This window comes from Arachis duranensis, chromosome 5, assembly GCF_000817695.3.
Source record: "Arachis duranensis cultivar V14167 chromosome 5, aradu.V14167.gnm2.J7QH, whole genome shotgun sequence".
NCBI lineage: Eukaryota > Viridiplantae > Streptophyta > Magnoliopsida > Fabales > Fabaceae > Arachis > Arachis duranensis.
The window spans coordinates 101,191,938-101,219,780 of NC_029776.3; the positions used below are offsets into that span (position 1 = coordinate 101,191,938).

The 27,843-nt window shown below is 35.1% G+C and overlaps 2 protein-coding genes across 3 annotated transcripts; one reads left to right on the plus strand and one right to left on the minus strand.

Annotated features, from left to right (window-relative positions):
• On the plus strand, nt 1-6,675 carry LOC107490933 (LEAF RUST 10 DISEASE-RESISTANCE LOCUS RECEPTOR-LIKE PROTEIN KINASE-like 1.1). Its single transcript, XM_016111730.3, has 4 exons — nt 1-972; nt 1,080-1,136; nt 1,884-2,156; nt 5,819-6,675. Exons 1-4 carry the CDS (start codon nt 327-329, stop codon nt 6,673-6,675), a joined length of 1,833 nt encoding a protein of 610 aa, XP_015967216.1. The 5' UTR covers nt 1-326.
• A 3,084-nt stretch (nt 6,676-9,759) lies between these two features.
• Nucleotides 9,760-14,769, minus strand: LOC107491313 (nicotinamide adenine dinucleotide transporter 1, chloroplastic). Of its 2 annotated transcripts, none has more exons than XM_016112151.3 (9): nt 14,324-14,769; nt 14,152-14,235; nt 13,768-13,874; nt 12,601-12,649; nt 12,354-12,463; nt 11,664-11,758; nt 10,912-11,000; nt 10,711-10,805; nt 9,760-10,435 (listed from the first exon to the last, which is right to left on the minus strand). In XM_016112151.3, the coding sequence occupies exons 1-9, from the start codon at nt 14,403-14,405 to the stop codon at nt 10,061-10,063; spliced, it is 1,086 nt and encodes a 361-aa protein (XP_015967637.1). In that variant the 5' UTR covers nt 14,406-14,769; the 3' UTR covers nt 9,760-10,060. The 2 variants fall into 2 exon arrangements, with proteins under 2 accessions (XP_015967637.1, XP_020999064.1); XM_021143405.2 differs by having other exon boundaries at nt 13,768-13,870; nt 14,324-14,356.
• Nucleotides 14,770-27,843: the final 13,074 nt, after the last annotated feature.

Below are 27,843 nucleotides of genomic sequence, written 5' to 3' on the forward strand. Positions count from 1 at the left end.
TTCTTGGAGCAAAGGAGCTCCATTAGTCTTTGAACCATAATGTATGTTCACTTTCAAAGTCAAGCAGTTAAAGTCGTCCATGTCCTTCAACCCCAGAAGCACAGTAGAATTGGGCCCAGAATCATCTGATCACTACTCAATACGCATATTCCATCGTCTTTCCAGCCAGTTTCTTTAGTCTTCGCTAGTCAATTGTCCAAGTCAACTGCCGTAGTTTACACACACAAACTCACTATATCAAGAACATAACAGATGGTAGGTTAGATACACCAAACAACTGATTACAACAGAGAAAATCCGTATTCTTAAGCCCCGACATATTTGGGATGGGTGTTGGCCACAGTTTTCTTGGTTTCTTTTTACTCCTCTGCTGTTTTGGGCTTCTTCACTCTGCTCCAAATAAGAAAACAGATGAAGGGAAGAGCCGGTACTCGGCGCCGCCTTTCGAGTGTGGAAAGTTCGGGAAGCTTTGGTACCCTTTCACCAACACTAGTTGCTCAGAATGTGGCCTGCACGTAAGTAATTGTGATAACCCAGGTGCAGATGTTCAAGTTTTTCTTAGAAACCAAACATACAAACTTGAAAGTATAGCTTGGAAGGATAATTTTTCTGCTATAATTTTCATCCAAGAAACCGGTGCCGCTGTAAATTTATGGGAGCTTCGTGGGGACTTGTCTCTCCGGGTAGTAAACCGCGTTGCCTTCTTCAAATGCACTCATGAGTATCACCCTGAAGACCATGGCATATTCCACTATGAAAGGTGTCATTCTACAAATTATGATGTGTATTTCGGTTCGGATCATTCCTTTCCTTCAGATTCTATGTATGGTGATCGAATGTTCCCTAGTTTGTTAAACGCGTGTTCAGATGATACGAGTGAAACACAAGAACAACCCAATTCCACTCAACAGTGCACATCCTTCAAGTCTTTTGTTATAATCGAAGTAGCATCTGCAGATCCTCTTTACTCATGTAATGGACTCGTCACAGAAATTTATTATTTTATTGATTGCATTATTCTCCTTCAGAAAATAGTAGGATTCCACCACTAATAATTTTTAACCTCCTTTCCCCGATAGATTGGCCAGTGACTCGTACAACGGGAAAGACAGGGGCTTCGAAGGCAGCAATATTAGGTATTGTATTTCCTCCAATAAAATCCTCTGCATTTTCATCTGAAGTGCCATGGACTATATATTTCAGTTTATTGCATTTTCCTCCAATAAAATCCTCTGCATAGATTTAGAATTTAAGTTTTAAGATTTAAAACTAAAAATAAAAAAATTAATTTCAAACAAATTGATTGAGAATGGTTTAAAAATAATTACTCCTTAGTTGAATTCTTTAACTTTTATTTTTAAGATTTTTCTTTCTTCACAAGTATTTCTTTACTTAATAAATCTATGTAATATTAACTTGTTTTTTTATCATCCCCCTTGTGCTGAAATATTTGTCGCAATCTCTATCATTTATTCACAAGACCAAGCCACACGTATAAAAACCCAAAAGTGATCAAATCATTCAAGCAATCACTAAACTACTTTTTCAATCCCTTAATTTTAGGTATCGACTAATTTACCTTATGGGAGAAATTATGAATTGTAGCAACCATAGTAGCTAGAATCTCGATTTAACTCTTAAAATCTTCCGATATTACGATTTTAAATGAGTTTATCGATTTTACGAAATTTGTACTAAGTCTGACGATTTTACGATTTAAATCTTGTTAAGATTTTACGTTTTACGTTTTTTATTTACTTTTTCGATTTCACGTAAAATCTCAATTTTCTCTACCTTAGTAGCAATCGTAAAAGCTTTCATGAGAAATTTTAGAATATATGCATGTAATGTACTAATATATAGCAAAGCTTTCCCTTGTTCAGGTTTATCTACCGGATTGGCTGCTATGATCATAGTTGCCACGTGTCAGTTATGTGCAATTCTTTTACTGTACAAACGGAGACACAATTCTTCAGGAGGCTATGGAGGCAAATTAAGGAACCTGTATTCTCGCCCAAATTCAAACACAAACCCAGAAAGTGGAAATCTCTACTTCGGAATCCCTCTCTTCTCCTATGAAGAACTCCAAGTCGCAACTAACAATTTTGACCAAACTAAAGAACTTGGAGAAGGTGGCTTTGGAACTGTTTACTATGGTAAGGACTCACGTTTTACCCGCATAAATACCGAAATTTAGTAATTGAATACAAATGTGTGTTTTTTTTTACCGAAATACAGTATGGTCTGTCTTTTTTAAAAAGTAAAGCGATAGTAAACAAAACAAAGACATAAAAAAATAAAAACTAATTCCAAAGTTATATTTGGCATTGTCATCAATAATTAAAGGAATTTTTATCATTCTACTTTTTATAATTAAGAGAGGATTTGTTTATAATCTCCTCTAAACATGTTTTTTCATTCTAAAAATATCCTTCTTTTTTTCTATCTAAATATTCCAAACAATAGTAAAGAAGCATAACTATTTTTTTCGCTCTCCTCTTTTGTTGTGAGCTCTTATCTAACTCTTAATGTGTTTTTTTATTGTGTTTGGAATGGATTATAGTCTACCAAAATCAAATAACTATGCACACCACACTTGATAAATAAAATCACAACAAAAAAATAAGTGGTGAATATATTCAACCTTCTTACACAATACATAGACATTATCTTCATTGTTTACTATTTATATCCTACTCAGTCTTTCTTTTGTACTTATTCTTTCAATCAAAACAAACTAAATAAACAACTCCATTTTTAGTAGAACTAATCATCTTCAAATAATTCTAGTGAAACTATAGCTTGTTACTTCCTCAGGAATTGTATCTACCTGCAACACTTGCATAAATGAGTTAGTAGTAAAAATACTTTGTCTATCAAACTTTCACACAACTCTATCCTCTCTGTCATATGCTAGTGTAATTGGCCTCAGCTTATCATGTAGCTGATTCACTAGATCTAACTCCCATTGAAATAACTCTCATCTACATTGAAAGTTCCAAATTCACTTTAATCCATTTCAAAATGCACAATTCCCTATGACGAATCTTTTCAGGTTTGAAATTGAGAAGAATCTCAGAAACTGATCTTTCAATGAACTACTTTGTAGTTAGACGTCCCCCCAAAGACGAGTTCTTCTACCATCACCTACTTCTGTAGAATTTCAGTCATCTTATCTCTCACATGTTGCTCCTTAATATATAGTTGACAGATATCCTTCCATAGATCCCTTCTAGCATGTATTGCCTGATTGGATAACATCATATTGGGATCCATGTTGTTGTAGGAGCATATCACTTTATTCCATAATAGACCCTCTTTCTTTAAAAAACGCCACCACCACTTAAATAATAGTGTTGTATTGCGGACTATCACATTCCCCACCTCAGACCACCTAACTTTTTTGGAGCCTGCATTACTTTCCATTTTACCATTGCCATGCTATTCCTGCTATCTTTCTTACCCCACAAAAATATCTTCTATAGTGAAATCAACTTATCTGCAACAACCTTCGGTATATTATACATACTCAAGTAGTATACCGGAAAGCTATTTAACACTAATTTGATGAGAACTAACCTACCTATTTTATTGAGTGCTTTAGTTTTTCGTAAACTGAGGTTTTTCTCGACTTTGTCTACTATGGTCTCCCACATCTTAACCAATCTCGGATCAACTGCTAAGAAGATTTCAAGATATTTAATTGATAGAGTAGCCTCCTTACAACCCAACAAGCTATGAATACTCTGAACCCACTACTATCTGCAATTAACTGATCTCAAACTAGATTTATCAAAGTTAATGCTTAACCCCGACATCAGATCAAAGTATCGTAGTAACCTCTTATAGTTTCTTATGGTCTCCTCCTCAAGTGGACAAAATAATATATTGTTATCTCCAAACTGAAGATGATACAATTCTATATCATCCTCCCTAACTAACAACGGAGATATATGTCTGTTTCTAATTATTCCTCCCACCATTCTATGCAACACATCAATGACCAGTACAAACAAAAATGGAGATAATAGGTCTCCTTGTCTCAAACACCTTTTCATTTTGAAAGCTTTAGACGGCGAATTATTTATCAAAACAGATATAGAAGCAATGCCAACACTCTCTACAACCTACTCCCTTCATCTCCGACCGAAACTCATCTTTTGTAATGTCTGCAAAAAAAAGTTAAAATGTAATGCTGAGGAAAAAGACGTCTCATCAACAAAGGAAGAAGAAGATGTCGGTAATGAATAATGCCACTCTCACTGTCACCGTCGTAGAACTCAAGGATGAACGTGACATTGAGCTCAAAGTCGATTCTCACATTGACACTGCCATGTTCGCTGAGCTCGATCAAGTCCGCACCGAAGTTCACTAGCTCGCCTCTATCTATGAAGAACTCAAGTTGTGCCATTGAAAATCTGTATCTCTCTCTCCCGTTCTCTCTCTCTCCAGTTTCTCTTTCTCCCTCCTTTAAAGAAATCAATCGTGGTGTGAGAATTGGTTTAAAACTAGAACTAAATAGAAAATACAGAGAAATGCAAAGAAAAAAGAAAAGATTGATTTGAAAAATTAAGTTTTGTATACTTTTAAATAATTAAAAATGCCAAATAATATTTTACTGTGCCATGCCTTTTGTTTTATTAGTCACCTCAATATTTTCTGTTAATAAAAATTGAAACAGTTAACGTGTGGAAATTTTTGTCAAATTTTAAAATTATTTAAGAATTTTTTTGTTAATAATATTTTTTAGAATTTTTTTGTTAATACCTAAATCTTTGGAATATCAAATTAGTAGTTATTTTTTTACAAATTTATCTCAGCATGTTTTTTTTTTAAGAAGACTAATGGTAATTATACCTATTTTTTGAACTATTGATAAGCTTTAAAGATGAAAAGTCAACTTGATTATCGACCGAAACTCATGGACTAAATTATTTATTATCTCCTATGTAAAAATAATTTTAAAGTTAATAATTTTAATTTATATTAATTAATATTTTTAACTAACAGTCTAATATTTTTACCTCAACAATACAGTATGTAACACAATCATAGAGTTTAGACCAATTTTTGTCTTGTATGTTTAAGTAATATCTAAGACGATCTTCCAAATTTAACTCATTAACTCAATTTCATCTCTTAATTTTTAATAACTCAATTCATTGCCTCAAATTTTACGTCATAACTTAATTTAGTTCCTCAATCATTATTAATAGTAGGGTTAATTGTTATGTGTCCTAAGATGAGATACTAGAGTTATTATGAATTTTTTTAGATAAAAAATTTAAAATTTTAATATATTTTATTTATATTTATTAAATTCAAAAGTTTAAATTTTTTTATAATAATCTTAACATATGTGCTCTAAGAGTACATGTTAATTAAATCCTTAATATTAATATTATGTAAAACAAATGACTAGGTCCAAATTCATTATATCATCAAATTTGGATGACAAAATTGAGTACAGGAAAAAATTTGAAAACCTTTTGTGCAAATTGAAATTAAAGGACTTTCTTGAATTACAAAATTAATTATAGGGAATCATTTTTTGATAACTAATGTATACTAAAATCAGCTATTAGTATAAAATATATGTTAGAATATAAAAATTAAAATATACATTAAAGATGAGTTAAATAATATATTTATTTATACATAAATACTAAATAGTCAAATTTTATGATTGATTTTAGTGTACAAATACAATTTTTTTCTATTAATTAAAATCTAAAAACCAACTTAATCACCTTTGAATTTGAGTAAACAAAATGAACTTTACTCTTAATTAACGTACAATTTGATCTATGATAACCAGGAAAGCTTAGAGATGGACGAGAAGTTGCAGTGAAACGCCTATTCGAGCGTAACTACAAGCCAGTTGAATCATTCATCAACGAGATTCAGATCCTCACACGCTTGCGCCATAGGAATCTCGTATCCCTCTATGGCTGCACTTCACGTCATTCTCGTGAGCTACTCCTTGTGTATGAATACATCCCTAATGGAACTCTCAGTTATCATCTCCGCGGTGACAGAACAAAGTCAAGCACATTGACCTGGCCGGTGAGAATGAAAATCGCCATTGAAACTGCTTGTGCATTGGCTTATCTCCATGCTTGCGGTATCATTCACCGTGACGTGAAAACCAGCAACATTCTCCTTGACAACAACTTCGGTGTTAAGGTTGCTGATTTTGGGCTTTCTAGATTGTTCCCCAGTGACGTCACACATGTCTCCACGGCGCCACGTGGAACCCCTGGTTATGTTGACCCGGACTACCGTCTGTGCTACCAGCTTACAAACAAGAGTGATGTGTACAGTTTCGGAGTGGTTCTTGTTGAGTTAATATCGTCGCTGCCGGCTGTTGATATGAACAGAGAAAGGGATGATGTTAAGTTGGCGAATGTAGCTGTAAGGAAGTTTCAAAAGGGAGCGTTTTGTGAATTGGTGGATCCTTCTCTTGGAATTCAGTCAGACGATGATTCAAGAAGGATGATAATTTCGGTGGCCAAATTGGCTTTTTACAGAGGTTCAGCGCCCTGGCGTTTCGCTGGATTATGCGGCAGCTCCAAATTCTTTGACCAACAACACCCAGCGCCGTCCCCAAACATTCTGATGGAATGGATAACTAGATTACTTGTTAATCATTACTCCATGTTTGCCAACCGCTGAAGAAAGAATGCTATCATTCTTATTCTATACGGCTAAATCACTAAATATGCACATTATTTTGTTGTAGATAAAAATATCTCTAAACTTTGTTATCCACAAAAATATTTTTAAATTGTTTAAAAATATTACAAAAATACATGTAGACGGATACATTCTACCTTAATGAAAAATAATGTGACAAACAGAAATTTTTATGTGATAAATGAAATTTTAACATTGACAAATAAATAACGTCACACTTTTCATTAATAGAACAGATCTTTGTATACGATTGGATATTTTTGATACATTTTAAAATTATTTGAGAATATTTCTTTTGATAACAAAATTTAAAGATACTTTTGTCAATATCAAAATAATTTAAATGTATTTTTTGTGGTTTACCATTCGATATACTTATAGAAAAAGTCTAGGGAGCTAGCAGTTTTGTTGAATTTTGCCCAGCATGTAACCAGCAGAGAAATGTGAGTTATTAGATGAAATCTCACATTAATCTCACACAATTAAATTATCATTGATGGCTATTTGCTGGCTAACAATTACAAAAGTTGCTGACCTCTAGCATTGCTCATATTTATATATGGAAAAGAATAATAGCATTATATAAGTTGCATGTAATCCATCACTTGTGAATTGTGAGGGAGTAAATATATGATTTTGCATATGGTTATGTTACAAGCACAGCTTTATCTTGCTATTGACTAAGAGAGGATTTGTGTAAATAGTATTTTCTGTCCCACAATGTTTGTTTTTTTTTACTTCCTGCCATCAAATCTAGTAATTTATATTCTTTCAACCAAAGAGGAGAATAATCCACTTAAAAGTTGTTCGGTCGGTGGGTCAGTTGGAGAGAGGTGGTTGAGAGTGAAGATCGGAATTGAACGCGAGAGTTGAAGTGTAGTATCCACAATCATCGTCCGGTCAGCAGGTGGAGTCATTTGCAAGGATACTTTAATGTTAAAGTAAGCATCTGTACAATGAGATGGCTAATTAAGATTTAGGATAATAGCGATGTACCTGGAGGAGAGGTAAATTCCTCCCTTTTATTTCTTATCTTCGGATGGACCCTTTTATTTTATCCCATTTATCTGAAAACTTTTACCAGCTATCCAAATCTCTGTCGAGGAAATTATCACCCAAAAGACACTGTCGTTTAAGTAGATTGTTAATCTGTCGGATGGTGGGTGGACCCAAATTTTTATTGAGTTGGGTCAGAACAGAAATACTTTTCATCTTACTACGAAGATCTACCATATATTCTAAGATAACTTTGGCCGACACTAATTTTAAATGTTTCTTTACCAACTTAAACCCTAAACCCGGTAATTGCTTTAATTATTTAATACGTTCAACATAAACCAGACTAATAATAGTCGAAGAGTTGCAAGAAAATAAAAAACAGTTGAGTTGACACAACACAAATTCAAGCGTTGTAAAAAAAAAAAGAAAGAAAGAAATACGTAGATAAAAAAAAAGAAAGAAATATGTAGATAGCACCAAAATATAACATAAAAACTATTTTTGGCACCACTCTTCTTTCTTTCTTTTAAATATGGTCTTGTTATTTCTATTTAACAAACTAAATTCCCAAAATGCTCTCTGAACTCTGAAGTTGGATCCATACACCAATTTGACTTCTAAGATTTTAATTGAACTATTTTGACCTTTTAGATTGAGTTTTGAATATTATAATGGTCCTTATGCCCTTTTTTCAGTAGTGAGTCAGTCATCCGACCGCAGATGCAGCACAGCCACTGTCACAATGAAAAGTGTAACGGCTAGTTGACATGGCAGGCTAATTTTCGTGCCCCAATGTAGTCTCTACCCCTATTTATAACCCTAAATCTATTGAATCACAAATTAACCCCATTCTTCTTCTTTACCCATTTTCTTCGGGTGCTGGAATCATGATAGGCGGTGGAAGTCAGACAACAGGTAGCTCATACTGGTCATCATTCGACGAAAACTAGACAAGAAACAGGTAACTCATACCGGTCATCATTCAACGGAAACTAGACAAGAACTCCAGCACGAAGCAGGTCAGTGTGGGTGCCAAACTGGTGCGGCTGTACATGTCGTCCTCTTCTTCGGTGGTCAAGTACAAAATCCAACCACAATGACCCATTTTCTGGATGTCTGAATTATAATGTGAGAATAGTAATTGCTGGTTAGTGGAGAAGAGATAGTATGAGTTATTTATTTGGACAGATTTTGAGCATAGAAAAAATGGTTGAAAAAGTTGATTACGGTAATAACAATGTTGACTTGAAAATGAACTTGGCTTGAAAGTTTGAGAATCGAAAGCAAATATGAAGACTCAAAAAGTGATACCCAAGTGCTGGTTTTTGTAGTTTTTTTATATCAATTCTAGTTTTGTGTTAGTAATAATCCGCAAAGTTTGAAAAGAATATGATTTTAGATGGTCAATATTATCGAAATGTACTTTCATCAACTATAATAGTGGATGTGCCGGATCAACTACGGGTGGCAATATGTACCCTATTTACGGGTACCTAACCTGACTCTATCCGGTCGGATAGGGTTGTCAACCCGATCCGCAGCGGATATATTAGGGTGCAGGTAGGGTTCTTATGCGAGTCGAGTAGAGTGCGGGTTGAGTTCAACCCTACCCGACCAACTCGCACCCTATATATGTATATGTTATAAACTTATATAAAAATATGTTTTAAATGGATATTGAACCAAAGATCTATCACTAAATGCAAAAGATCTTTAGTCATTAAAAGATCATTAATTGATAATTTAATACTTTTTTTAACATAAAAGTCAATTCTATTTTAAATTATCACCAAGTTATATAATAATGTTGCATCTTTTCTGTAACCCGCAGGTAGAGTCAAGTACCCGCAGATTAAGAACGAATAGACTTAAGGTTGGGATATTCTCAACTTGCGGATAGGTTTAGAGTTAGCTCCAAATCCTGCCCTACCTTACCCATTACTACCCCTAGGATCAACACTTTGACTGTTTGACTCCTTGTTGAAAAAGGACATAGACTATTATAGTATCCAAAACTCAATCTTAGAAGGTTAAATTAGTGCAATTAAAACTTCAAAAGTCAAATTGAAATACAGACTCAATCTCAAGTATCATTTTGAAACTTTAGTCCTACTTAACAGCATGGCCTTGTTCACAGGTTCAAGTCCAAATTAAAATCCCGCCACTCCCCTCTTTCTCAAGAACATGCCTTATTCTTTCTCATTTTTTGCAACTTTTATTAACATAATTAACAATTCTGTTAAAGCCAAGGTCTAGCATGCAGCAAAGAATTTCAGAGCCACAAAGTTATAAATTAAATGTGAGAAATATAAGAAAAAAAAAACTAATAAACATAAAAAATGCCTAATCAGTGTCGTGTTAGCTGCTATTTGTTTCCCAAAGGAATTGATGAGCCTGTCTTGTTAGACTGAGATGGTGATGGCCCCATATCAGAGGAGTCATTCTTAATGATGTTACTTCCTTCTTCCTGGGGCTTGTTAAGTGCCTTGGGTTTCGGACAGCTTTGCGGATAACCCTTGTTCTCCGGTATAACCCGCAACAAGAACCGATGTATCATCTCGTAACTGGTGAAGGTAATAACAGCAGATGGAGTTGTTCGTAACAGATTGGTTGCGCAACCGCGATAAAAACCCGGAATGCCTTCTTTATGGAAAACCTTCTTAGTACAATCTATAACCCCTTCGTAATGGACCCCCATGTTTTTGGCCTGGCCTTGCTCTTGCAGCCTTGATCGTATCACCTGGAAATGCGGATTACCAAGGGAGCAACATTCACATAAGAAACAACACAGATTACTTGTATGTTATTTGTAATGCTAGGAAATTATCTTTTTCAGTCAACATCAGCCAATTTTTTCAAATAATTTATTTATCTTAAATTCTAGACCTAAATCATAAATGTTGAACCCTAAACTCTAAAGTTGGCTAATGCTGACTAACTGAAAGTTGGTTTTGCTATACTTTCTCATTCTGCACATATCTTCAATCCACAGCAATTTAGCCAGGTCATGCATACCTCATGCGGATAAGTCATTACGGAGGCAAGTACTTTTGAAATTGATGATGCAATGGCAACACTTCCAGGACTAAGCTTGTCAACAGTTGTATTATCTGTAATTAGAAATTTTCATTTTGATTAGTTACGCATTGAAAAGAAAAAAGAACCATGTTTTGAGGATCAATGTATAAATAAATAATTGATAGTTAGCATAATAACCTTTTTTTGCCATGTATGACTTGATACTTTCATATGCTGGGAATTGAATTGCAACATGACTTACACCAGCCAATGAAGGCATAATGCCACTGTTAACAAGAATAAAGCATCATTCTAATCAAGTGTACAAGAAGCAGACTTTGGGTTATTAAAAGCTTTAAACACCCTTTTTCCCTTTAAATCATTAGTTTGATATAGTTAAACCATTGAATAAAATCCAAAGAAAATTATTCTAATTGACCAATTGTTGAATTTTATCTTAAAATCATCAAGATCTTGCATATCAAATTTTGAAATTTTCAAAATTCAAAAAAAAATAATAAAAAATGCAATCAAATAATTGATACTTCATTCACCAAAATAAAGAGATTTTGATACTCCTGTTTTCCTTCAAAATTACACTACCAGAACAATTCTTTACATCCAGATTTCATGCAGGACTGTACCTCTATGATTTATCCCTCATTAACCAATTAATAATCATCACATTAAAATGATATGGCATAATTATTGTAATTCCCCTAACAAAATTGAGACCTCCATATTTTCATCAAATATAATGATGACCTAGAGAATATCTCATATCCTCTATATTATTATTTTTTTCCTCATTTACTGCACAACTAAAAGGCTAAAAGTGAAGCAACAACCAATGCTAAAAAAATTTACATATAAATGCTTAGACTTTTAACATATATCAACCTCAATTACATAAAATAGACCAACATATAAATTAGAGTTAAGAAACTAACCTATATAGTCCTCGCAAGCCTTCTTCACGGGTAATCCTTGTCAAAGCAGACAGAACACTTTTGTAAGGAACAACATTCGGCCTCATTCCTTGTGTCTAACCAATATTGGAAAATATGAATCGATGTCAAAAATAAACTTAAGTTAAACAGAGAGAGGTACAAGTACAAGCATTAGATAAAGATTTATTTCTAATTGTTGAAGCATAAAGATTATGAGATTAATGAGCTGTAATTAAAGCTCATAGCTCACTTACATGCATCACATCCACTTGCACCTAAAGGAGCTGCAAATCACAACTTACCTCACCCACTTGCACAACTAACTCAGCATACACTCAATCTGAGTTGTAATGAGCTGTTTTGTTGTCCATAATTTGGACCTATAGATAAGGGTATGTGTTGTAGTTTAAATATAGCAGAAATAACATTTTTCTTCTTTCATCTCTAACCCTAAAGTCATCAGACATAAAAATAGAACAAGATACATCTACAACCTTCTCAAGTAAAGTTTAATCAATCAGCTGGGACAGCAAACGAATCAAGGAATAACTTAGCTAAAAATCAGTTTGAAACAAAATAATGTGAAAGATTGATAATAAACGGAAGGAAGAAAAATAAAAGAGCCAACCATTTAGACTTTTACTTTATATATATTTTGCTAGATTACAATCACAAGAAACACTAACTTACTTGGAGTCTTGTCTTAACAACCCACAATGGGTTTGTAGAAATCGCTGTTGCTGCCCCAGCACCAGCAGCAGCTATAATGTTTCTAATAGTTGTGAGTTCATTGCTACCATCTGCAATAGTATTACCAGGAAAAGAAAAATCTAATCAATCCAGCAAAAAATTCAAGTAAACATCTAAATAAACCAAATTATAAAAGACAGGACTCTAGTAATAAAATCCTAATGACTTAAAAAAGAATAGAATTTACCCTGTGAACGAAGCAGTCCCTTTAGTTGCTCATAAACTGTGAAGTAAACCTGTCATTTGAATAGAATTTATGTTATTTGAAAATATGAGCTTTGAAAAGATACTTTTAGAAACGTGTGATCAAAGAAATAAAAGCATGATGATTTAATTTAGTAGTAGAAAATAACCCAATAGTTTGATTAATATAGCCAACCAACCACCTATTCATAGAAGGCTTTTGCCAATTTGTTGTATCTTCTTATATAAGAAATGTGACTAATCATTAATTAATAGTTTTGAAAGAAATTTTATCGACAATGTATATGAAAGTGGAAAATAGATGTTCATTGGTATTCCAGAAGTTGATGCAACAATATGTGCTACGTTATAGAGCTAGGGGGATTGCACGAAACATTCCACCGGCAAGAAGGCAAAAATCCGTAGAAATCTTGTGTTTTTTTTTTTATTTCTTTTAAATTCATTTATGAGTAAGCTATGAGTATCAAAATCAGAGAGATACTTGAGCGGAGAAAACAAGACAACAGAACATGGAATACGAGCAAGAGCTTGCCAGCACCTAAAGATCACTGACTACACCATCACCAAACTAAGCTAATCAAACACATAGAAAAAGTTTAATAACCCACCCACCAACAAAAAAAGAAAAGAACATGGAAAAAAGATAAACCCACCAAATTAGTTGTTAGTTGTGGGTTTATTCTTCCAATCTCAAAAGAGTTAATTCAGTAGACAAGTATCATGAAAGAGTACCTTAAGTGCTAAAAATAATGGAGCTAATTTTGAACAACAATAACTTGAAATGGATAAGGAGTTAAGTTATACAAGTAGCCACGAGTGTATGACCATTACAATTTCTCTAACTGAAATTTCTCTAACTGATTTTCTGTTAAATTAACTGCAAAAACTTTATTGTATCTTCTCCTAAACAGTCATGGAGAAAGAACATAACAACGGATCCCATTACAAAATGAAGTACAGAAAGGGAAAACCAAAAAAAGAATTGCAGCAATAATAACTGGTATATTAACAAGTTAGTGAAGAGTGAATACCTTAACGAGAATTATGAGAACTAAGCATTGATATAAAAACGGTCATTAGTTATACATTTATCACAACAACCATTGATCAGAGAATGAAAATGTAGGCATGTAGGGTAAAGGAAACTCACTGCCCAGTTTGGTAGTAAAGCCAGTATTGTTGGCGAAAGCCCACGGTACATTCCCCTAACACCTTCATTTCTTACTATATTCTTCAGGCTCATGATGATTACACTACCTAGGAGAACAGAAAAAGTCATGCTCGAGAACCAATCACTGAATGAACTAAGACAACAACCATAAAGATTTCAGCTCCAAGCTGATGAACCAAACTTGCATCAAATTGATGAATTGACATGAGTCAGCTGTCCATATTCTACCACCCGTTCTGGGTCTTAACAGAACTTCATTAATTATCAATCATGCAAAGACTACTATATGTATATTTATATTTCTGTCTAAGTGATAGTATGCAAACACAACCTAAGCAACTTCTCACAGTACAAAAATGCTACCTTGATGTGAAGGAGGAAGACCATGGACTTGTAACCTTGTTTTGATCACATCCAACGGACACACAAACGTAGCTGCTATGGCCCCTGCATCATTCAAACAAGTTAATAGAAAAATTAGAAGTGACCAAAAGAAATATTGAATTAAATGAAATAATAAGAAAGAGAAGGTTACCAGCAGAAGCACCAGCAGCAGCGTTGGATATTAAAGCCCTGGCGTTGTGACTAGCACCAGAAGTTTGTTCATTGCTACTCATATTAGAATCTGGAAATAATGACCTTATAATGCAATTCAAGAAAGTTGGTTAACGAATCGAAGGAATAAAGAGGGGAATTCTCATTGGCAGATCTTTAAGAATTTGATTCTTTATATAAGATTCGGTGAGTTGAAAACGGGGTTTGATAGTAAGGATTTTGGGGTTAACGTGAGTGAAGGGTTTGTTTGATTACGCGGTGGATTGGTGTTCTAACTTCTAAGAAGAGGAAAATCGTGTGAGCGTGCAACGTACTCTCATTGAAGGTTGAAAGACCATGGAAAATTGTTAGGCTCTTTCTTTCTACCCCTTTTCTTCAGGGGTCTATGGGGATTGGGGGAGCACCGGATGCCAAAAGGTTGGGAATTTTGATTTGCTTGCGTTCTGGTTACTGGTTAGTATGTAAAACCGATCCAAATTAAATTGTTTATTTAATTTAATTCAAATTAAAAATTAAATCATATTAATTTAAATTTAATTAGATTTTACTTTTATAAATCACATAGATCAGATTAAATTTTAAATTTATTTTGCAAAACTAATCTAGTCTAATTCAAATGGTATAATGTATGATAATATTATTATTTAATGAATATTTTATATTTAAAATGAGATTTATTTATTTATTTTAATTAATTTATAAATTTTATTTTTATTTTTATGTTATTAATAATTTTTTAAGATATTGTTAAAATTTATTATGTTATTATTTATTATTTAAAATTTAATGTTAAAATTTATTATGTATATTTAATTTTTTAAATATACAAAATTGTAAATCCAATTAAATTTAAATAAGTCACCAAAAAAATTTTAAATTGCTTGAAACTAGTTTGGAATCAAAATTTTTTTTAAAAATTATTAAATTTAAATTACATTGTAAATAAAATTAATGTTCCGATCAAATAAAATTTTTGCTCAAAATTAATCTAAATTGCACCGCAAAAAACCTAACTCTCGCTATAGTTTTCAAAAGCGACACAGAACCAATGGTTCCCTAATAATTTACCATCAAACAAAATCAATAACATTTGAAGTAAATTTACATCGGAAATCTTCAATAACTTTTATCAATTCGATCCTAAATTATAATAACCTATTATGAAATCGACCCGTTGAGTTTAATTTGATAGACTTACAAATTTTACACGACCTTCTAATTAGGTTCATACATTTACCTTTCTTAAATNTCGTACTATATTAAATTTTATAATTAAATTCCTATTAACAATAAACGTTAAAAAAATTTATATAGTATGAATTTATTAATTTACCTAAATTCTCTACTCGTAGGAAGACAAAAAAGTTATAATATTATCTTCTTAGACAAGATTCACTTTTCTTACTCCTACTTTTTTTACCAACAAACTCCTTTTTTTATAGCAAAATTTTGTCATAATTAACACAAATTTAGAATCAAAATGTTTTGTCAAAAGAATAAACAAAAATACACCTAAAAGTTCACACAATGATTTATTTACTTCCATGTGTATTTGGGTATAATTGTGACCACTGTGTAAATTGAAGTGTATTTGTAGTATGATCAGATGCAAAACTTTTGTCATAACATAATTAGTTAATTAGAAGCAGAACACATCAAAACTCATAAAGAGAATTTTTTTTAGTGCAATCAAAAAGTTTTTTAGTATAATCAGTAAACAAAAGTAGAATGAAGCTAAACCAGAAACAAAAGTAAAATGCACCCTAAACATGAAAACCAATCCAAAACCCAGAGACAGCAAGCAATGGACAACGAAAAACAATGGCCGAATCTGAGATGCTGAACAATAAAGGCCGAATCTGAGACAATGAGCAGCGAAGGACGACAATGGACGGGAGTGGAGCAGCTCGTCTGCTCTCTAACGATGATCGCAACAATGGCGTCACCCTCCACCGCAGTGACGGACCCAAAAGATTTATGTTAGAGGGCAAAAATAATATATATTACTATCAAAAGATATATTAATTCAAATTTAAAAAAAATAAAAGTGCACATTAATTATTCGAATAAAAAAATCAAAAATTACATATAATAAAATAAGATGAAAGATATTTTTTAAAATATTTTTTATTACTATTTTTAAAAATAAAAAAATATATATTCTAAATTAGTAAATTGATCAATTGATTTTAGAAATTTATATGCAACATAATTACATATAATAAAATAGAACTAAAGATAAATAAATAAATAATAAGGATCACTAAATTGAGAATAAAATAATAAGGATCACTAAGTAAATGACATGTATAAGCTTACCATGCATCTGTCCTAAAACAACTCTTATAGCAAAGTCACTAGCATCACACATTAATTCAAATGGTAGATCCCAGTCAGGAGGAGCTATAATGGGAGCAGAGGTAAGGTTTGCTTTTAGAGTTTCAAAAGCATGCAAACAATCAGAATCAAAGACAAAAGGAACATCAGCAACCAAGAGGTTGCTTAGAGGTTTAGCAATTTTAGAAAAATTCTTTATAAATCTTCTATAAAATCCTGCATGACCCAAGAAACTCCTGACTGCCTTAACACTAGTTGGTGGTGGTAATTTTTCAATTACCTCCACCTTTGCTCTATCAACCTCAATTTCCTTACTTGAAATTCGGTGTCCAAGAACAATATCTTCTTTAACCATAAAATGACATTTTTTCCAATTTAAAACAAGGTTTGATTATTGACACCGCCGTTTCAAGACAAGAGATAAATGCTTAAGGCAGGATTCAAAAGAATTACCAAAAACAGAAAAGTCATCCATAAATACCTCAAGAAACTTTTCAACCATATCTGAAAAAATTGAAAGTATACACCTCTGAAAAGTTGCTAGAGTATTGCAAAGTCCAAAAGACATTCTTCTGTAGGCAAATACTCCAAAGGGGCATGTGAATGCTGATTTCTCTTGATCTTGAGGGTCCACTGCAATTTGATTATATCTAGAATATCCATATAAAAAATAATAAAATGCATGAACAGCTAACCTCTCAAGTATCTGATCAATGAAAGCTAGGGGGAAATGATCCTTCCTTGTAGCAGTGTTGAGCCTCCTGTAGTCTATACACATTCTCCATCCTGTGACGGTTCTTGTGGGAATAAGCTCATTCTTTTTATTTTTTATCACTGTCATCCCTCCTTTCTTGGGAACTACCTGCACAGGACTTACCCAAAGACTGTCAGAAATAGGATAAATAATTTCTGCTTCCCATAGTTTTATTACCTCTTTTTGGACCACCTCTTTCATGGTTAGATTGAGTCTCCTTTGTGGTTGTACAACTGGTTTAGCATCATCTTCAAGGAGGATCTTGTGCATACACTTGGTTGGACTAATCCCCTTCAAGTCACTAATGGTCCACCCAAGAGCTATTTTATGGCTCTTGAGCACTGAAATAAGCGCCTCTTCCTCTTCAGGCTTCAGGGAAGAGCTAATAATCACTGGATATGAGTCATTCTCACCCAATAACACATATTTCAGAGAAGGAGGTAAGAATTTGAACTCAAGCTTGGGGGCTTCCTCCTCTGCTTTAGGCGTGTGAACCATAGCCTTCTGGGGTGGTGAATTATCAACTTCAACTAATTCATACTCAAAGATAGGATCCAGAATGTTGTCAAGCATCTCAGCTTTCAGTACCTTTTGAACAAGTGGTTAAATAACATCTATTTTCATACACCCTTCAGAATTATTAGGGTGCTTGAGAGCTTCAAAAACATGAAGGATCACCTGTTCTTCATTGACCCTGTAGCTAAAAAAGGTCTACCAAGTATAATAGAAGATTTTACCTCCTCTTCCATGTCTAATATAATAAAATCAACAGGAAAGATGAATGGTCCTACTTTAACAAGTAAATCTTCAACAACACCCACATGTAATTTAATAGAAAGATCAGCAAGTTGAAGAGAAATACGAGTGGGTTTTACCTCCTCAATTTGAAGATTTTTCATTACTGAAAGTGGCATTAGATTGATGCTAGCTCCAAGGTCACATAAAGCTCTCTGAATGGTGACATCTCCAATAGTGCAAGGAATGACAAAGCTCTCTGGGTCTGGCATCTTCTCAGGAAGGTTGTGTTGGATAATGGCACTACATTCCTTGGTTAACACCACTGTTTCTTGTTCCTTCCAATTCCTCTTGTGGGTCAACAGTTCTTTCATAAATTTAGCATAGAGAGGCATTTGCTCAAGAGCCTCTGCAAAGGGAATGTTAATCTGTAGCTTATTGAAGACATCTAAAAATTTAGAGAACTACTTTTCTTTGGAAGCCTTCTGAAGTCTCTGAGAATATGGCATTTTTGGCTTGTATTCAGGAGCCTTTGGCAATGTAGGATACGTGTCTAGAGAGTCAGGAAATGGATTGTCTGCACGCTTTGGAGGGGCGTGCTCCACTTCTTCCTTTTTCTCCTCTGGAGCTTTCTTTTCAACTAGCTCTTCATTAGCCCTTGTCTCAGAGTCAGCTGTTTTACCACTTCTCAATTGAATCACCTTGCAGTCTTCTCTTGGGTTCACCACTGTATCACCTGGAAATGTACTTGCAAACCTTTCAGGTATTTGCTTGCTCAGCTGGCCCATTTGCACTTCCAAGTTTCTAATGGAGGCTCTGGTTTCCTACGTAAAACTCATCATCATTTCCCAATTAGAATCTTCTTTTGATTTAGAGTTGGCCTGCTAAGGCTGAGATTGGCGGTTATTGTAATTGTTTTGTTGGAAGCCGCTCTGAAAATTATTGTTGAAATTCTGAAGTATCTGAGGTTGGTCTCTCCACCCAAAATTTGGGTGATTTCTCCATCCTTAATTGTATGTCTGAGAATAGGGGTCTTTATTGGGATTTCTAGAACCGCTCCCCATGTAATTAACCTGTTCAGCAGAGGATTGAGCATAATCATAGTTGTCATTCTGCACTAAATGTCCTGCCATATCATAAGAGATCTCTTGAGGTAGATTTTGGGTGTTGATAGCTGAGACTTGCATGCCACCCATGTGTTGAGTAAGTAGATTTATTTGCTGAGACATAAGCTTGTTCTGAGCAAGAATAGCATTAAGAGCTTCCACTTCCATGACACCCTTCTTCTGAGAAGCCTCAGAATTCACAGGATTCCTGTTAGATGAGTATAAATATTGGTTGCTAGCAACCAATTCAATAAGCTCAATAGTCTCCTCCGGTGTCTTCTTCTTGTGCAATGAACCTCCTGCAGAATTATCTAGGCACATCTTGGACATTTCACCCAAGCCTTCATAAAAGATGTCTAGTTGAGTCCATTTGGAGAACATGTCCAGAGGGCATTGCCTAGTCAGTAGCTTGTATCTCTCCCAAGCTTCATATAGAGTCTCATCATCCTTCTGCCTGAAGGTCTGAACCTCCATCCTAAGCTTATTCAGCTTCTTTGGTGGAAAAAATTTTGTGAGAAACTCGGTAACCACCTTGTTCCAAGTATCCAAACTCTCCTTGGGTTGGTAATCTAGCCATAGCTTTGCTCCATCCCTCAGAGCAAACGGGAAGAGCATGAGTTTGTACACATATGGATTTACTCCATTTGTACTTTACAGTATCACAAATTTGCAGAAAACTAGAAATAAACTTATTTGGGTCTTCGTGGGGAAGACCATGATACTGGCAATTTTGTTGCACCAGGGTGACCAGTTGAGGCTTTAACTCAAAGTTGTTCGCAGCAATAGGAGGCACCACGATGTTTTTTCTATAAAGATCTGCAGTAGGAGAAGAGTAAGAGCCAAGCACTCTCCTTTGTTGCTCATTCCCATTCAGGTTTGCTCCCATTGGTATTATCAGTATTATTCGGATCCATAGTGGATTCTGCAGCCTTGTAAAGCCTTGCTTGTTGTAAACGCCACCTGAAAGTCCTTTCAGGTTCAGGATTAAGGTCTAAGAGATGTTCTTTGTCTCTCTTCTTGCGCATAAACAAGTAGAAAACAAGAAAAGATGGGAATCTCTACGTCAGAGTGTAGAAAATTCCCAGTGAGGTAATCTGTGTAAAATAATAAAATAAAAATACTAAATAAAATAAATAATAAATAGGTCACACCAAATTTAATTTCAGAAATTAAGAAAAATATTGGTGCTATTTATTTATTTAAAAATTTATTTTTTTCGAAATTTTTTTATTTTTTTATTTATTTATTCTTTTTCTTAAAATAGATTTTAATAAAATTAAAAACAAAACGCCTAATCTAAGCAATCAAACAACTAATAGTTGTTAATCACTATCAATCCCCGGCAACGGCACCAAAAACTTGGCGAGGTATTTGTAACCCACTAACTTACCGGCAAGTGCACCAGGTCGTACCAAGTAATACCTTACGTGAGTAAGGGTCGATCCCACGAGGATTGATGGATTAAGCAACAATAGCGTTTGATAGGATTATTTAAACAAGCAAAAAATAGTGCTTGAAAGTTCAAAAGCATTAACAGTAAATTCAGAATATTAAGAACATGCAGATAAATAAGTTTGGAATAAGATATTGAGAAAACAGTTAAGGTTTCAGAGTTATCTATTTTTCCGGATTAACTTTTCTTACTAACTAATTTAATCATGCAAGATTTAATTCATGGCAAACTATATGTGACTAGACCCTAATTCCTTAGACCTTCCTAGTCTCCTCTAAAATTCATTAACTGTCAATTCCTTGGTCAATTAATTCCAATTAGAGGGTGATGATCAATTTCTAGTTTATATGCCAAAAGAATCCTAATTATCCAAAAATAAGGGGATTATATGTCACGTATCCCATTAAATACAAATAATTAGAAATTCAGTATAATATGTTTTCAAGCTATTGTTCAAGTAAAGAGTTTTTCCAAGTTTTACAAAAGCTCAATTAGAACATGGGTCATACTTCCGTTCCATCCATATTCATAAAATAAAGAGCGAAAACAATTATTGAAATATAAATTAAAACATGGATTAAATTAGAAAGATCAAACGAATTAATCCATTACGAGTAGACAGAGCTCCTAACCTTAACAGTGGAGGTTTAGTTGCTCATGGTTCAGAGAAGAAAAATAAGAGTTCTGGTAAAAATGTACTGTGTTCCAATCTGATGACATCAGATCCCTTTTTATAACTAATCCTAATAAATTTAAAATCTAATTATCTAAAATTAAAAATAATATATTTTCCTAAAATTAAGATTTGAATTTAAATTTGAATTAATTAACAAGTCTTCAGCTGATGGGTGGGGACCACTTGATTTGTCCATTCTGCAGCTTCTAATCTGTGTTTTCTGGGCTGGAAACTGGGTCAAAACAGCCCAGAAATTGCCCCCAGCGTTTTCTGTTAACTCTGCAGATCGCTCATGTGACGCGTCCGCGTCGTCCACTCGTTCGCGTCATTTGTGCAGATTCCAGTCCACGCGTTCGCGTCAGACACGCGATCGCGTCAAACACGCAATCGCGTCATTGCGATTTTCTCCATTCCACGCGGTCGTGTGAGCCATGCGTCCGCGTCGGTATTCGCTGGTCATCTCCTTGGTTTCTTCTCTTTCTCTGCAGAAACTTCATCAAATCCATCTGAATGCTACCTAAAATAAATAAAATTGCACAAAACTCAAAATAGCATCCATAGTGGCTAAAATATAATTAATTCTTAATTAAACTCAACAAATTAAATGCAAATTCACTAGGAAAAGATAGACAAGATGCTCACGCATCAGTAGCTCTCCACATAAATATCTTAATCTTTTGGGAAGTGTTCTATATTCCTATCCAAATATCTTTTAATAAGGAGCTTGTTGAGGGGCTTAATGTGCATGAGCATCTTCTCTTTATTTTCTTGTTACGTTAGATATGATTTTATTAAGTTTTATTGAGATTTTAGTGTTTGAAACCCATTTGAATACTACTTTGAGTTGCTCTATGGTTTTTGATTATTTCAAGTAAAGTTTGGATTAGTTTGACAGAGTTCGTGTATAAGAAAAAAGAAGAATTCTAAATCTGTTGAGCGGGCGTTAAATGCCACATCTGGCGTTTAGTGCCCAAGTGCTTTGTAATGCGTGCAGCCATTCTGTGAAACCAGCACTAAACGCAGACCTGGGCATTTAGCGACAGGTGCCTCGTAAGGTGTGCGAGCTCACTGCCTTGACGCGCGCTAAACACCGAGCCTAGCATTTAGCGCCAGGAAGACAGTAACAATTGGAGGACTCACTGCCTTGAGGGGCGCTAAACGCAGATTTTGGCGTTTAGCGCCAGTAGCGCAGATCCAATTTTAATGAAGGGACTTCATTAGTTAGATTTAGGTCATATTTATTATATTTTATTTTGTTTAGTTATTTTTATTTACAAACACAAATTTTTGGGCTTTATTAGTTATTATTTTATTTTATTTTATTTTCAAATTAAATTAGGTTAGATATAAAAAGAAAAAGATTTAGCCCTTCGGGCTTTTCTCTTCTCTTCTCCCTTATTCTAGTTTTCAATACTTTGGAACTCTAGTTTTCTCTCTGAGTCATGAGCAACTAAACATCCCTTGTTAAAGTTAGCAGCTTTGTTTATTCTATGGATTAATACTATTATCACTCTATTTTAACTCATATATTGATTTAAATTCAAGGATTACTTTCGTTCTTCATCTTATGAACTTAAGTGTATTGAAAAATAACTCTTGTTCTACATGAATTCTACATGAATTCTTGTTATTATTGGAAAAGTTATCTCACCTGAATACTAACTTGAAAGTAAATTCCTCCTAAATTACTAATTGTCTGGACTTAACGGGATACATGACATATAATCCTCTTATATTTGGGTAATTAGGAATTTTATGGCTAATAAACTAGAATTGAACCTAACCCTCTAATCTATATTAAGTGACAAAAAAATTGGCAGTTGATTAAGTTAGAGGAGACTAAATCACTAAGAAAATAGGGTTTAGTCAATTACAGTTTGTTATGAATTGAATCTTACATGATTAAAGTAGTTGGTAAGAAATATAAATCCAAAAAAATAAACATCTTTAAAACCTTAACTGTTCTCTCACATATTTCTCACACTAAGTTCACTGTTAGCCTTCTTAATCTCTGAATTACTGTTTAATATTTTTGAACCCCAAAACATCAATTTCTGCTTATCTGACTAAGCGAATCATTCAATTGTCGTTGCTTGGTCTATCAATCCTCGTGAGATCGACCCTCACTCACCTGAGATATTACTTGGTATAACGCGATGCACTTGTCGGTTAGTTTGTGGTTTTGAAAATTTGCACCAGGGTTGTTCCTTGCACCTTTTTCCTCTTCTTCTTTTTTTTGCGACGCCATACCCGGTCTTGACTGCGTAGTTTCTATCCTATTTATACGACCAAATCAATTTGTCCTACTCCACTATTCTGCTGATTGTATTCAGATGATCTTTTTAGCAATGACAGGGAGAAGGACGTTTTCAATGTTTTATTTGTCCCACTCTCTTTATAGTAGGATCAACTCTTCCACTTTTTGATCTTCATTTCTATCCTTATTTAATAATAGTTGATGCCATATATCTAATTATCCTCTCATACTCTGATGTTCCTTCCTTAACCTATAATATATTTTGCTTTGTTCTTCAAAAGTTTCCTCCCTAATAATATATTATTCTAAATCCAAAATCCTCATTGATTTTTTGAGCATCCTAAAAGTTGCAATCGAAAAAATATAGAGTTTTAAGAATCTGTATCTATACGGCATTCGAATGTTTGATGATCCTCTAAGCATGCTTTGCTAGATGGGCAGTGTTTCAGTGATAAAACTCCTTATCAATTAAGGTTTATGAAGCTTAGAAACAGCCCATGGGTGTTTTTTTTTTTTTTGAAACAAAGAAGCTCGACACAATAGTGGAGCGAAATAGTCTGTAACATAAAAGATAATAGCAGCACATATTTTAAACACCTAGAATTTATCCCAATGTCATCTCCGGCATTGCCATCAACAACTAAAGGGATCCTGACTCTCCCACTCCTTGTAGCTGAGGGCAGTCAAATTGATTAGTTCCTCTACACCTTTTGCTGTGCTCTGAAATAACCTCCTGTTTCTTTCCAACAAGATGTTCCAAACCACCGCAAAAAAACTGATGAACCACTTCTTACGCTCCTCCTTCCTAGAAGTTACACCTGTCCAGTTTAGAAAATGTTCCTTCACTGTACCCGGGAAGGACCATTGTCTGTCAAATTCAGATACCCAAGCGCACCACACCTGCCAAGTATAGTTGCATCCAAGAAACAAGTGGTGAATAAGTTCAACATCCTTATTGCACAAAAGACAGATATTATCATTCGGATTTATAATTCCGAGGTGACCTAATCTTTCCTTTGTATTCACCCTGCTTATCAAGACAAACCATGCAAACAGCTCAACTCTTGGAGGGACTAACCCTCTCCAAATAGTCTTGGTGAAGCTATAACTGGTTACATTATCTGGGAGCGTTTCTACCTGCAACACCTGCACAAAACTGTTAGTAGAAAAAATTCCTTGTTTGTCAAATTTCCATACCACTCTATCCTCTCTGTCAAAAGCTAGTTTCACCGGTCTTAGAGTGTCATGTAACTGGTTTACTAATTCCAACTCCCATTGGAAAAGCTCATGTCTCCATTGGAAATTCCAAACCCACTCTAGCCCATCCCAAAAGCCACATACCCCTATGACTGATCCTTTTTGGATTGAAACCGAGAAGAGCCTTGGAAACCTGTCCTTCAGCGCACCACCACTCAACCAAATATCTTCCCAGAAGTGAGTTCTTCTTCCATCACCGACCTCCATAGACAAGCCAGTTATCAACTTGTCCCTTATATGTTGCTCCTTTATTTGTAGCTGGCATATATCTTTCCATGGACCCCCTCTAGTAGGTAATCTCTGAGATGATAATAGCGCATTAGGAGAAAGATTGTTACAGGAGCACACCACCTTCTTCCACAATGGGCACTCCTCCTTGGAGAATCTCCACCACCACTTAAACAGTAGTGCTGTATTGCGAATCATCGCATCTCCAACACCTAACCCACCCATCTTTTTTGGGGCTTGGACCACCTCCCAACTAACCAAAGCCATGCCATTTCTGCCATCCTCCTTACTCCAAAAGAACTTTCTCTGTAATGAAATAAGCTTTTCCGCAACAGCTTTCGGCATCTTGTATAAGCTTAAGTAATATACCGGCAGACTGTTTAGTACTGCTTTGATGAGCACCAGCTTCCCTGCTCTGTTTAGCACCTTTGATTTCCACAAGCTGAGCTTCTCCTCCACTTTGTCTATAATTGGCTTCCAAGTCCTAACCAACCTCGGGTTTGCTCCTAGAGGGACGCCAAGATATCTAACTGGAAGAGCATCTTCCTTACATCCTAGCAAGCTGCACATACTTCGAACCCACTGTCGTTCACAGTTGATTGGTATCAAACTGGATTTGTCAAAATTGATACTTAAGCCCGACATCAACTCAAAGCATTGTAGAAGCCTCCTGTAATTCTTAATGGTCTCCTCTTCCGGCGGACAGAACAGCACCGTGTCATCAGCAAATTGAAGATGTGACAATTCAATATTGTCTCTTCCAACAATTAAGGGGGTTATCCGGCCGTTTCTGACTGCTTCTCCAATCATTCTGTGTAGGACGTCAACAACAAGCACAAACAAGAATGGAGATAGAGGGTCACCTTGTCTCAGACCTCTTTCCATCCTAAACGGCTTCGTTGGTGAACCATTTATCAACACCGACATAGAGGTTGTGCCGACACACTCCATCACCCATTCCCTCCACCTTTGACCAAACCCCATCTTCTGCAGGACAATGTCTACAAAACTCCACTTGACTCTATCATATGCCTTTTGAAAGTCCAGTTTAATTATTGCCGCTTCCTTTTTCCTCATTTTGAGCCAATGTACAGTTTCATATGCAATAAGTGCCCCGTCGTGTATTTTTCGGCCCTTGACAAACGCACTCTGAGTCTCTCCAGCTAGATCTGGCATAACTGATCTCATCCTCCTAACCAACACCTTAGAGATCACCTTATACACACAACCCACCATACTAATTGGTCGAAGGTCCTTGATTTCCTTTGCCCCAATGAATTTCGGTGCTAAAGCCACCCAAGTTATATTAGTATCGGCCGGTAGTCTAGAAGTCTGAAAGAACCCCATCACAGCTGCTGTGAACTCAGTCCCAATCTCGTCCCAGCACTTCTTAATAAAATTAAAGTTGTATCCATCACTCCCTGGTGCCTTGGACAATTCACAGTCCCACACTGCATCTCTAATCTCCTCAGCCGATGGCATTATCTCTAAAGCTGCAGCATCCTCTTCAGATATCATACCCACCAGGCCATCCCTAAAACCCACCATAGGAGACTCTTCCTGATGATATAACTTCTTGTAGTACTCTCTGATAGCAATTTTTATTCTTGATTGATTTCTTACCACCCTCCCATCAATTAGCAGTGCATCAACCCTATTGTTCCTTCTTCTAGTTGAAGCTATGTTATGGAAGTACCTGGTATTTTTGTCCATGTCCTTAGCAAGACGGGATCGCGACATCTGTTTCCAGTGTACTTCTTTTCTCACATACCACTTCTCACAACAAGTCACCAGTGCCTTTCTTCTTGCCTCCACTGTTCCATCATATATCCCATTGCTTACCATGTCGTCGACCTTCTTAATCTCTTCCTCAAATTTCATGATCTTATTATCCATGTTCCCAAAATTGTCTCTATGCCATCTTCCCAACGAAATTGTCAAGGCCTTTAATTTGTCTGTGAGCTGCAACTCCCCTAGTCCCCTCCATTCTTCTTTTACCATTCTGAAAAAACCTTCGTGTGTAAACCATGAGTCTAAGCTTCTGAATGGTCTAGGTCCATCTCTAAACCTTGAGTCTTCCACTATCATTGGGCAATGATCTGACAAGCCCCTTGGTCCTCCTCTTAGGCGAATCTCTGGGAACTCCTCTACCCATTCCAGGCTCACCAAAACTCTATCAATCCGACTGCAGGACTGGCCTCTGAACCACGTAAACTTACGGTCGTTGAGCGGTAAGTCCAACAGGTGCATATCTTGTACCCAATCCTTGAACTCCTCAGCAGACGCTGTTAAACTAGTAGAACCTTTTCTTTCCTCGATATTTATAACCTCATTAAAGTCTCCCATGAAGCAACAAGGGGCTTGGCACAAACCAGCAGTATAGCTCAACTCTTCCCATACAACACGTTTCTCCTCTCTAGTATGAGCACCATAAACCAAGAACAAGGCACAGTTGAAATTATTCTTTAATATGATTCCTTCTACACACAACCATCTCTCCCCTTTATAACAGTTATTCATTTTAAAAATATTTACATCCCACATTAACAGCAACCCACCCAATGCACCGTCAGCCTCTACATACTCCCACCCAGCATCATCATGCCCCCACAACCTAGCGACATCAAACTTCGTCATTACAGGTCTTTTGGTTTCAATCAGACCTAACATATTCAGCCTAAATTTTTTCTTAAAATC